Below are 11,403 nucleotides of genomic sequence, written 5' to 3' on the forward strand. Positions count from 1 at the left end.
ATCAGCCCCCATTTAGCTGCGGTGAACCAAGCCCAGTCCACCAAAACCCAACTATTTGGCCCAGGATCCTTGGGCCTGTGTGCTAAAGAAAAAAAAGCACTCTCACACTTATTTTATAAGAAATTTTCATACTTTTTAAAAATTGATCCATATTGTCAAGACTCAAGACTTTTGCTATTAAAATAGGAAAATGAATGGAAAATAATAGGCTACGAATGAGAACAATACTAAAATGATGTTGTTTAAGTCAATAATCAAGATGTATATTGATATATTCATAAACTTAACTTTGTGTTTACAACAAAAAATCAATAAATCCCAACTCAAAATACAGGAGCAAAAATTGGGAGTATAAAAAACCCATTAATTTGGCTGGATTAAGCCATGGGGGAAAAAAAATGAACCAATAAATTGTGTGAAAGAATTAAAAGTTAAAATCAAGTTGTTCCCTTATGTCTCCACATGGCCTCATTTGCTAGAGGAGACCCCAAACTGTGGGGCACTAGAAGTGCCCTTAATCAATGACCCAAGTTAATCCCACCTTTGGTGAATTAGCTTAATTAGATGCTGGAATTGGGGTCCTTGGAGTTGGGCTAGGGAGTCCCATGTATGCAAACCTTGGGGAGAGCCTGACTTTTGGGCTGGGCCTTGGAGAAGGAATTGGGCCGTAGTTAACAAAGGGCCCATTAGCCACCTTAGGTGATAGGTTAACTTGTTCCAGTGCTCTTGATTGCAGCTCAGTAGGATAGTCTCGGACACACCCAATTCGGGGTCCAGTTCCTGTGGTCCATTTGCAAGATAATCTCTTGCTCAAGTCAAACACTGGTGCCTTTGCTTTAGCATCACTAGCACTCTTAGTTTCTTCTTCATTAGTGGTTGTGATTTTAGCCCTCTTTACACTGCCATCTACATCAATTGCATTTGCAATGTCTGATCGCGAAGATTTAGCATGAGCCAGGATTGGTTCTGGATTGTCATCATCAATTGAGTACCTCTGGAAAAAGATAACCAATTTAGATGTTTATTAGAAACTATATATGACCAATGCTAGAAAATTATCACATATTTTATGAAATAACATTACAATGTATTAAAGGATGCACACATATTAATTAAGAATATAAATATGTACCTTAACATTGGTAAGATCTACATGGTTCTCTTCAAGAAAGCTAATGAATTCCCTGAAGTTCTCTTCTGTAGGGTGATAATGACCACTGTATGGCCAAATAGCCTGAGATAATATATCAAAGAGTCAAAAATCAGATATAGAAGTTAAAGGAGTTGATAATTGTTAGAATTATATGGTTAAATGATTACTGCACCATTTCCTAATAGCTTAAATTTTTGAAAGAATCGGTAATTTAATAATAAGAAATGCTACCATATGCATATGCATATGTACATGAAATTGTACCTCAAGAACCCCATCATGGGCAACTAATCTTCCAGCTGCTGTTGTCGCACCCCCGGCTAGAAAGCTTGAATGTTGGAACACACCTTTCTTCTTCTGACCAACATACAAAGCTCTCGTTGTGCTCAGCACGAATATCCATTTAGAACCTTCTGTGGTTTCCACAAATATTCCACTTTGCCTAAATAAAAGCTTCCCATTTTCCACTATTACTTCATAGGCTTCCCTTTCGTTCTGAAATGTCAACAGCAAAAAGATTTTGTAGACTTGATCAGTTATTCAGTAATAATATTTTGTATCCCTACATCTACATTATTGTTTTTTTGATTAGTCATGTAGTCATTTTAGCTTGTACATTTATAATAAACTTCTACGTATGCAACAGGCATTTGTAAAATAGTGAATGATATTATGGCATGACTAGAAATACAACTTACAGGTCCAAGATATCTGATGCATTGGCGATGTAGAACAGTCCTCGAGCATTTCTCGAGATTTATTTCTTTGCCATCCCCGACATCCAGCCTGCATTTCAGAAAGCAGAAAAGTTACAAAATATAACGATGGCTAAGTTTGCTTATAAACAAATTGGTCCAATATGCTCCTTTAAATTTGTTGGCTGAGTAAAATGGTAGCTAAACGATGGGAAATGTGGATATGATTGTTTGTTTTCCTATGGGATTTTTAAGCAACACAAATATTTTGCATTCCCTAAAGAACTTTTTCATGTGTAACAAAATATAACCAAAATATTGAAGAAACATAACGAAGGTTCTTCTAAATGAAGTACTTACCAATAGAAGAAAGGTTGAACGCTCTCGCTTTCAAACCAGATATCATAATAGAAGTGTAAATTGTGCCCATATCGATGGCGTGGGTCAATCTGCAGAAAAAAAAAAAAAGAAGAAAGTTTGATTAGGCCATTGCCTTTTCCAATACAATGCATAAGCTTAATTATGTTCAACGCCCTACCTAATAGTAACCCTGAATCAGTTCCTTGACTAAGAAACAATGACACATCCGTATAATGTTTACTTCACCCTTTTTAATAGAATCAAAGTTAAAAGGTTTAATGTGGGCATGTTTGTTAGCAAGTGATAAGGAACATTTCCAGGTCAATTTTGACAAACTCATTGTACCTAATATTCAATGACACTATCCAATTTCCACATCTTTTGTCCCGTACCCTCCATTCCATGTTCCTACCAACCAACCTTATCCCACTTTTTGTTTTTTTGTTTTAAAAAAACTTATAAAAGTAACCAAAGTTTTTAAATAATAAAATAAAGATATAACATGCTGCAATTTTTACTCTGGCTTGATATACGATCAAGCCGGCCTAATATCATGATTGTTGAATTGAATTATGATTCGGGGAAAAAGCATATGAAAAGGGTTTGAGGACTCACAGCTTCAAGCCAGTGTTGCAGGGCTAGTTTTTGAGCCTTCTCATCCTTGGACAAACCTTTTCCAACCTAAACAATGAATAATTCTTATTAGTATCCAAATACCTCATCAATAGGGGAAAAGAACAACACATAAAAACAAAGCCATATATGTAGAAGCTTAAAATTCTTATAAAAGTACCTTGGCTGCTCTAGTCCTTGCCCTTGACCACTTTGAAACAACAGTTTCTGGTTTTTCAACATTGAAAAATGACACAGAACTCCGCTTGAGAGCTGCAAAGTCCAATGCCTTCCACCTACATTATGTGAATTAACCATTTAATTTATTGAACCACACACACATACACAAATCTCAGAATTTAAGAAACATAAAATGATTTTGAGTATTTGGCTACAATTGTACTTCTGCCGACAGTCAGCAAAAAAAGTTTTTCCAAAAAAAAAAAACTAATCCAAACGCATGCTAAAGGAACTCACCATAGCTCCTCTACCACCACTGCACAATCTGCAAGATTTCTTCGAGTTCGGTAACTCTTATAGACCTTTTGGAGCTTAACTGCAGCAGCATCAAGCTCACTCACGGGTCTCGGCGAAAAAAATACAACTGATTCAGGTAGAGAAAGTGTGGGAATTGGTTTGTGTTTCAACACATCAAAAGCATCCACACCCAAGGTCTCTTGATCTTGAACTATATTCTTGAATGAAAGATTCCTCTCAAGGACAATATCTTCAGGTTTGCAATCCCTCAAGCGGCTCGAAGTCTCAGTGCTCGTTTGATTACACCCATTTGACAATGTTGTAGTTTCTGAATCTGTTTTCTTAAAGCTATTTGTTCTCAAGGAAGTGAAACTGATGTTATAGGCCAAACCCATATGTTGTAGATTTGCAGGAATCAATAAAAAGTCTTGGGAAGGCTAGTCCAACACCTGCACAATATGATTCAAGGAGTTCAGTATATACATAAAATGGATCAAGAGCCAGAATATACATGAATAATTAAAGAAGATGAACAGCTACAAAGAGTCAAAGACCCCCTATAATAAATCCCTCTTTCTAAATTACTCCATTTCAACAGAGAAGAAAGAGCTAAAGCAAAATTAAAATATGATCAAATCCGCCATGAATGATTAACAAAGATAGAAACTTTAATAATATATGATCCTACCTGCAATAGTTCTCCACTATATGTCTGTTTTTTTAAGTCAGTTCCCAACAAATTCTAAAATGAATGAATCAGCTAATTCCCACCCACCAAAGTAAAAGATAAGTATGACTCTGAGTAGTGCACGTTGGGTTGCTTATATACCTTTAGGCTCTAGGAAATAAATAAATAGTCCACTTGACCTTCAACTTCAAAGACGCGTCAAAGCCTGGAAAAAAGAGTTACAGATCTTTGAATTCTCGTAAGTCTATCAACTCAGATAACTTTTAAAATGGGGTTGATTCAAAGAGTTAATTTTTCTTGCTTCAAAACCACGAGTCGATAAATTCAAAGATTTTATTTTGAATTCCCTGTCAGATGGTGGAGCCCTATTTAACTATGAAGGCTGTGTTTTCATTACCCCAATGTACGGGCATAAAGTTTGGGCCATACCAACAATATGTGAAGTTATGAACAAAGAGAGAGATGGGCGGTCAAAGAAAGTAGCCTTGCCGGGCTTCCATGAAAAAACTCAGATTGCTCACCAAGACTTGAAATTTCGTGTGTTTATTTTGTGGGTCAACAACTATTAGCTAATGGCTTTGGTCACGCACGAGCTACTATTGCAGTTTTTGTTTCATACTTAGGAGTTACTGCCTTTTGTTTTCTCATCTGTTTATGGAATTTTCTTTCAGCGCATATGGGATTATAAAAAGGGAAAATAAACCGTTAAAATGATGGATGATTATTAGTAAATAAAAAAGTAATATAAATGGTAAATTTATATAAGAACTAGTAATAATTTGTTACATCCATAATTTGTAAAAATATTATAAGATAGTTTGTTAGTGCAATATTACTAATACAAAAGTTTTAGTATCACAACTATATTATATGGTTGGTTGTAAATGGTAAAAAAAGTGATGTGTTTATATGAAAGTAACAGATTATCATCATCTAGTATATTGTGACAAAAATGTGTGATAAAATTTGTGTTACTAGAATTCCTAGGCTACTATAATACCCCTTTGATATAGATAGGTAGCTTAAAGTGATTAAATGACCAAGATTGATGACTCCTGCTTCATGCTTGGTCCTTTTATCACTTTAAGCTTGGTCCTTTACTTCTTTTATCACTTTAAGCTACCTATATTAAGTCCAGAAATTTATGGTCCAGATGTTGCCGCCACTAGGATCAACCTTGGTTGCGTTTTGATTTATACTTCCATTATAGATACAACAGGGGGCATAAAATTTTGAGCAATGCTGTATATATAAAAGAATATTGACAACATTTTTTTATATATTGACAAACTTTTGTTAATTTTTATATTGATCATCACTGATATTACTTTCTTATCTATCACCTACAATTTACCGCATCAACAAAATATCAAATTTTTTGTGCCTATAAACTTTTTATCATTTTTCAAATTTATAAATATATATAAATGAACAAATTTATTTTATAATTAGTAACATAACATATTATGAATTGAGAGATATCCTAGACCTTATAAAATACAAATACAGGACAATTATTGGACACATGACTATAACGTATTGAATTCAATGCACATAACATTGCATCGAGATTATGTTTACTTGATAAAAGTACTATCTCGTGGGGTAGGACAAGAGTACAAGCTTATTTTATAATTGAAAAAATAATATATTATGATTGGTGTAATAAAAGTGATAGAAAAATGTGAAACAATGTTAAGTTGCTGACTTGTGCTGCGGGATAGAAAATACATGCATAATACATTTTATGTCGGGTCAAAATCAACATAGATTTGTCAAAATCATGACCATTTAATGCGTGTTTGATTTGATTGGCTCTTTGAACTATATACCTTTTTCCAATGGCCGATTGGACTGTTAGATAGACTCTGGCAAACCTGCCAAAGTCAAGCACTAAATATAAGGATGATGGAAAAGACAGAAAGATTACGAAGTGTCAAATTCAGCTACATTGACTCTTGGCATCAATGTCTACGGTCTACCCCATTATTAGGAGTAGTTTTTGCTTGAATGTTTTTTTGAAAAACAATTAATTACTCTATGATGATGTCTCTCACCATCTTGTGAAAAACATAGCCTTAAAAAATACAAATAAAGTTTTACATTAATTTGATACTCGGATCAATCTGCCACTTGTAAATCTACGCCAAGTTCCCAAAACAATTTTTTTGTATTAAATTTTTTAGATAACCAAACATTATATATGTTTTTATTTATGTCCATGACACACGTATGTATAAAAATATTTAATTCATAGAAAAAGAATAGAGGGTTTGGAACACATATATTTTAGTCGTCCACGTGATTTTTAGAGCAATTATCAAATTTGACGCGTTCATGGGGGTGTACGTGTTTCTTTAAAGTTTAAAGAGTTTCTGCGTAAATTGGTTTTAGAAATTAGAACAAGTCAAGGTGACGAGGATGTGTAAATGTATACAAATCCTCAATCAAAAAACAAGTTTACATTTTGCCCCAGCTACAACTCACCACAGCTGTCTTGGAAGTGTTGACGTGTACCACTTTGTCTGTTGCACCCTTTATTTATATATATATATATATATATATATACTAGTTAGGACAACACATGCAAGGCACATGCTAGCCATAAAAAAAAAAAAAGTAGTGATTAAGATTAATTCTATATTTTATTTGTATCACAAAATAAAGATATAAATTATTTTATTTTTAAAATACATAAAAATTTACATTAATCAAAAGAGACATTAATTTTAAGAATTTTGATAATTACGTCGTAAAAAGTTAATCTCATTCGTATAAGACCGTGACAGATCCCAGTCTAATATTTTATTATTTTATTTTGACCTATAACTTACACTTCAATAGTTGTGAATATATTTTAATAACAACAATATGTCACGACATTTTTAGTTGTGTTAGATCTTGTTATGATATTTTATTATTTTAGTTTATTGTATTTTGACCCATAAGGAATTGACACATGCCTCACAACACTTTCACAATATCTCTATGTATATATTGTACTTAATTACAATGTAAATTTATATTATAAACACAAAAAAATTGGCAAATTTTGTACACATTTACAAAATTTGTACAATATTTACCATTTTTTGTGCAAATGTGTATAATATTAACCACTTTTGTGTATTTACAATGTAAACTTGCATTGTAAGTACAAAGTAAATATATAAAGATCTTAAAAAAACAAAAGATGGAACTATGAACACAAACCGATTACTAAAAAAAATAAATAAATTAGGCATTGTAGCTACAGTGCCACTTGGTACTGTAACTACTGTTCAAAACATGGGGAAAAAAAAAAGCTATGGCTCACAAAACCAAATGTACAGTGCAAAAGCACTGTACATGCATTCGTGCTTTCATACATAAGACAAGTGTCACAACATTTTCATTAAACATTTATTTTCAGTTGTAGTTCGTCACAGTTTCATATTTTATTATTTTATTTTGACTTATAAGAATTTTACACCTCAATAATTGTAAAAATATCGTGAAATTTATTGTATCAGTATAACAATATATATGCGGGTTCTTATAAATATTTATTAAAAAAAAAAAGTACCAACTGAAGACAAAAAAAAATGCTATAGCAATTGTAGCTACAGTGCCACTTGAACAAACCAAAGTGACACTATAGCAACTGTTCAAAACTTAGGGAAAAAAAAAGGCTCACTACACTAAAAGGGGCATTGTAGAGGCATTGCCTCTTCTTATATAGTTAATAGAAAAAAGAGCACAAATCGATAATTGAAAAAAAAAAAAAAAAAACATATTAAACAAATCAAAAGTACCGTAGCTTTTACATATTCACTTAACAAGTGTCACAACATTTTCACAAAGCATTTATTTTCAATTGTGGTTTGTTACAGTTTCATATTTTATTTTGACTTATAAGAAATTGACACCGCAATAATTGTGAAAATATTGTGAAATTTGTTGTGTTAGTATAACAGTATATATAAAAGAAAAAAAAACGAAAGACCAAAAATTAAAAAAAAAAAAAAAAAAAACTGTAACTACTGTAGCTACAATGCCGAATGGTACTGTAGCTACTGCTCAAAACTAAAAAAAAAAAAAAAAAATTGCTCACCAAAACTACACTGTAGATTAACAATGCAATACGTTATGTGAACAGTGGCTAAATATTGTAGCGGCATAGCCGCTTTTTATATAGTTAATATATATGTAATTTATTGTGAGTGAATAAAGTTGGGAAAAATTATTAGACAAGCACAACTAATGTGATACTTTAAATTAATTAAAAAAATTATCTAATACTAAATTAAAATTTTTCATATTATATTTTGAGTTTATATTAGTAATTTTAGTAGATAACTTGTTTTTATTATATAAGTTAAATTTTGCAAGTATGCAGTAATTATTAATTAAAGCCTTTTTTTTACAACTTAGTTCAAAATGGTATTTTCACCATTTAACAAAAATGGAGTAAATTAAATATTTGGTCTCTATATATCCTTTACACTATATTTCACTTTGGTCGCTAACTTTCTAATTGTGTTAATTTGATCCTTAACCTTTCAGCGTCGTGTCAATTTAGTCCTTATTGTTATATCTTGGATGAAAACTGCTGACATGGCAAACGACCAAATCAAAATTTTAGTTTATTCTCACATCAACGGAAGCTAATTTTTTATTTTGGCCATTAGACACGTCATTAATTTTCAACCAAAAGATAATGAAAGTGACTTAATTGACACGGTATTGATAGGTTAGGGACTAAATTAACATAATTGAAAAGTTAGAGATTAAATTGAAATATGGTATATAAGATAGGGGCCAAAAATGCAGTTTACCAAAAAAAAAAAAATGTCTAAAACCAAACCAATTTCAAAATAATTAATTTTCACAACTATTTTATATGACAAACTATAACGAATTGTCTGTCACTTTCACATAAACATATCATTTTTTATTGAATAATTAAGAAAATAAATGTGAAATGGATTATGATTATAGAATTTTTCAAATTTTTAATGTCATTCAATTTATTATTTCTATTGTATCTGTACGTACAGAATGTTCAAGTACTTGTCAATGGACCATATATTGGGCCTTGCCATATTTGACCAAAGAAAAGTTTATAAAGGAAACAACTATTCCATTCCCCATGTTCCCCGAAATTTAGAAAAGCATACATATTTTTGTTCTCTTCTAAGCAAAAAATGACATTTTTGTATTTAACTATCTCAGCTTGGATCTTACATTGATTCCTTTAATATGAAATTTAGTACTACTATTACTACGTACAAGGACTCAACTAAAAGCAAAAAATTACCGTGAAGAGTCCGGTTAATGTATGTCTTAGCGCATACATTAACAATTCATTTTAGAAAAAAAATTTATGGGGAATTGAAAAAGCTGTCAAAAAAGTTTGACAGCTTTTGTAGTTTACAATAAAAATTATTCTAAAATAGTTTACTAAAAATTTTCTTAAGGGTATACGCTAGTAAAACCCTACCATAAAAGTCATAAAAAGCTGTAATTTTAATGATGAGTTTTAATTGGTTTAGGTTTACCGTAGAACTTTAGAGCTTGTTTGGAAACCCACAAAACTGAGTGATATCACTCAGTTTTTTGTTTTCATCATCCAAATGATGTGGGTCCCACAGAAAAGCACTTGTTTGGATGGAGTTTCGAATCATCATTCTCATGATTCAGTGACTCAAAAATTGGGTGTGAGTGAGCAAAAGTGAAAACTCATTTTAGCTGTTTTCATCACTCAAAACCGGTCACTCAGTGGCAAGTTCGTAAATTAGCTGAGACTGTGGGCCCCTTCGCCAGTGTATTGTCACATCCATCACCAACGACTCTCTCTTTCTCTCTTTCTTCTTTCTCCTTTCTCCAGCAGCATTCTCTCTCTCTTTCTCTTTCTTCTTTCCCCTATCTCCTTCTCCCAGCAACAAACCAACATTTTCTTAGGCCCAACATGTCATCTGTGCTTCTAATGTTAAGCAATGAGAGTTTATTGCCTAAGCCCAGTTAGTCAGGTTTCTATATGGAAAAGGCTCTATCTAAAGCTGATTCTTCATCAACAAAGCATGAATGAACTTAGTTTTTGGTACGTTTTCATTAGTTCCTTCTTTAATTCCTGCTACAAACCAACATCACTCTTGTCCTATCTGTACTTTTCCCCTTTGCATCTGAAGAACAACAATACCCAGGCGAAAATCTCCATTTAAAAGAAAACCCAAAAACCCAGCAACTGTGAAGAACGAAACCCAGCAACCAAAGACACCCGAATCTCTCCATTTGAAAGAAAACCCAGAAACCCAGTAGCAGCTGTGAAGACCGAAACCCATTAGCTAACCAAAGCTTTCCCTCTCTCTCTCTTGTCCTCTTGCTACACCTCTCTACCCTCCACCGGATTTGTAGAGTTCTCATATCTCCTTGGCAAGATCAAAATTTTTTTTCTCTCTCTATCTTGTGGGTGTGGAGTTCGGATTTGAGATATGGTTATAGGGTTTTGATTTTTGAGACATGGGTGTGTGTGTGTGTGGTTCAGATTTTTGGTGTGGCTGTGGTGGGTTTAGATCTGAGATGTGGGTGGCTGTTATAGGTTCAGATTTGTGGTGTGGGTTCGGATTTGATTTGGGCACAAGGTCTATATTTGTGATTTTTTATTTGGGTATTTGTGGGTTTTGATTTGAACATCTGTGGGTACCTATGAGTTTATGTTTGTATTCACTTGTGTTTGTATGTTTATGATGGTTTGGCCATAGGTTTGGGATAGGATTGTTCTTGTTGATGTGTGTGTACATTAGAAATGAAAGAGAAAGAGGACAGCTTCAGTGAGAGTAACAGGGCAATGGTGACTGAAGGGGAAGAAAATGAAATGAAGAGAGTGAGGGTGAGGCGGGTAGGCTAACAGAACTTATGACATGGTGCTCAGGCATGGATCCAACAAAAAGTAGAAAAAATTGAGTGATGAGAAACCAAAAATATGTGCCAAACAGGTGGGGGTAAGAAATTGGGGTATTTTAAGTGATGAGTAATGGGTGATAAAAATTGAGTGATGAGTGACATTTTTTTTTTAACCAAACATGCCCTTAATTATGCATGCATAATTCTCTCACCTAGTGGGAGATGAGAACGCCAACTAGTTTTGTTTTTGTTTTTGTTTTGTTTTGTTTTTTTTTTTTTAAAGAAGTTTAGATAAATACTATTTATTAATATGCTCCTCTTAGATCTATACAAAACTTGTGCAATTCCTTGAGAGTGGCATATTAATGTTTATTGCGAGGTAGTTACAATATGGACGATTGCAATGAACCGTACCTCGGGTAATTATTGGATACTTCGGAGTACTATAAATGTATACTTCCCCCTCTCACATAATTGTGGGTCCCACTAATTAAATTCATAATGAGACCCACAATTCATATGAAAGGAGGGAG

The 11,403-nt window shown here is 32.9% G+C and overlaps 1 protein-coding gene across 2 annotated transcripts; it reads right to left on the reverse strand.

The window, feature by feature from the left end:
* Positions 1–235: 235 nt before the first annotated feature.
* LOC115976091 (IQ domain-containing protein IQM1) lies at positions 236–4,392 on the reverse strand. Of its 2 annotated transcripts, none has more exons than XM_031097194.1 (9): positions 4,127–4,392; positions 3,298–3,746; positions 3,002–3,116; positions 2,824–2,889; positions 2,209–2,297; positions 1,852–1,939; positions 1,418–1,648; positions 1,133–1,234; positions 236–994 (listed from the first exon to the last, which is right to left on the reverse strand). In XM_031097194.1, the coding sequence occupies exons 2-9, from the start codon at positions 3,690–3,692 to the stop codon at positions 557–559; spliced, it is 1,524 nt and encodes a 507-aa protein (XP_030953054.1). In that variant the 5' UTR covers positions 3,693–3,746; positions 4,127–4,392; the 3' UTR covers positions 236–556. The 2 variants fall into 2 exon arrangements, with proteins under 2 accessions (XP_030953054.1, XP_030953053.1); XM_031097193.1 differs by lacking the exon at positions 4,127–4,392 and adding an exon at positions 3,986–4,104.
* Positions 4,393–11,403: the final 7,011 nt, after the last annotated feature.

This window comes from Quercus lobata, chromosome 2 (assembly GCF_001633185.2).
Source record: "Quercus lobata isolate SW786 chromosome 2, ValleyOak3.0 Primary Assembly, whole genome shotgun sequence".
NCBI classification, from domain to species: domain Eukaryota; kingdom Viridiplantae; phylum Streptophyta; class Magnoliopsida; order Fagales; family Fagaceae; genus Quercus; species Quercus lobata.

Coding starts and splice junctions, on each gene's coding strand:
- LOC115976091 (XM_031097194.1), bottom strand. CDS start 3,692: ATGGGTTTGGCCTATAACATCAGTTTCACTTCCTTGAGAACAAATAGC. Junction 1,940..2,208: donor GTTCAACCTTTCTTCTATTG/GTAAGTACTTCA, acceptor TCTGAAATGCAG/GCTGGATGTCGGGGATGGCA. Junction 1,649..1,851: donor GCATCAGATATCTTGGACCT/GTAAGTTGTATT, acceptor TTGACATTTCAG/AACGAAAGGGAAGCCTATGA.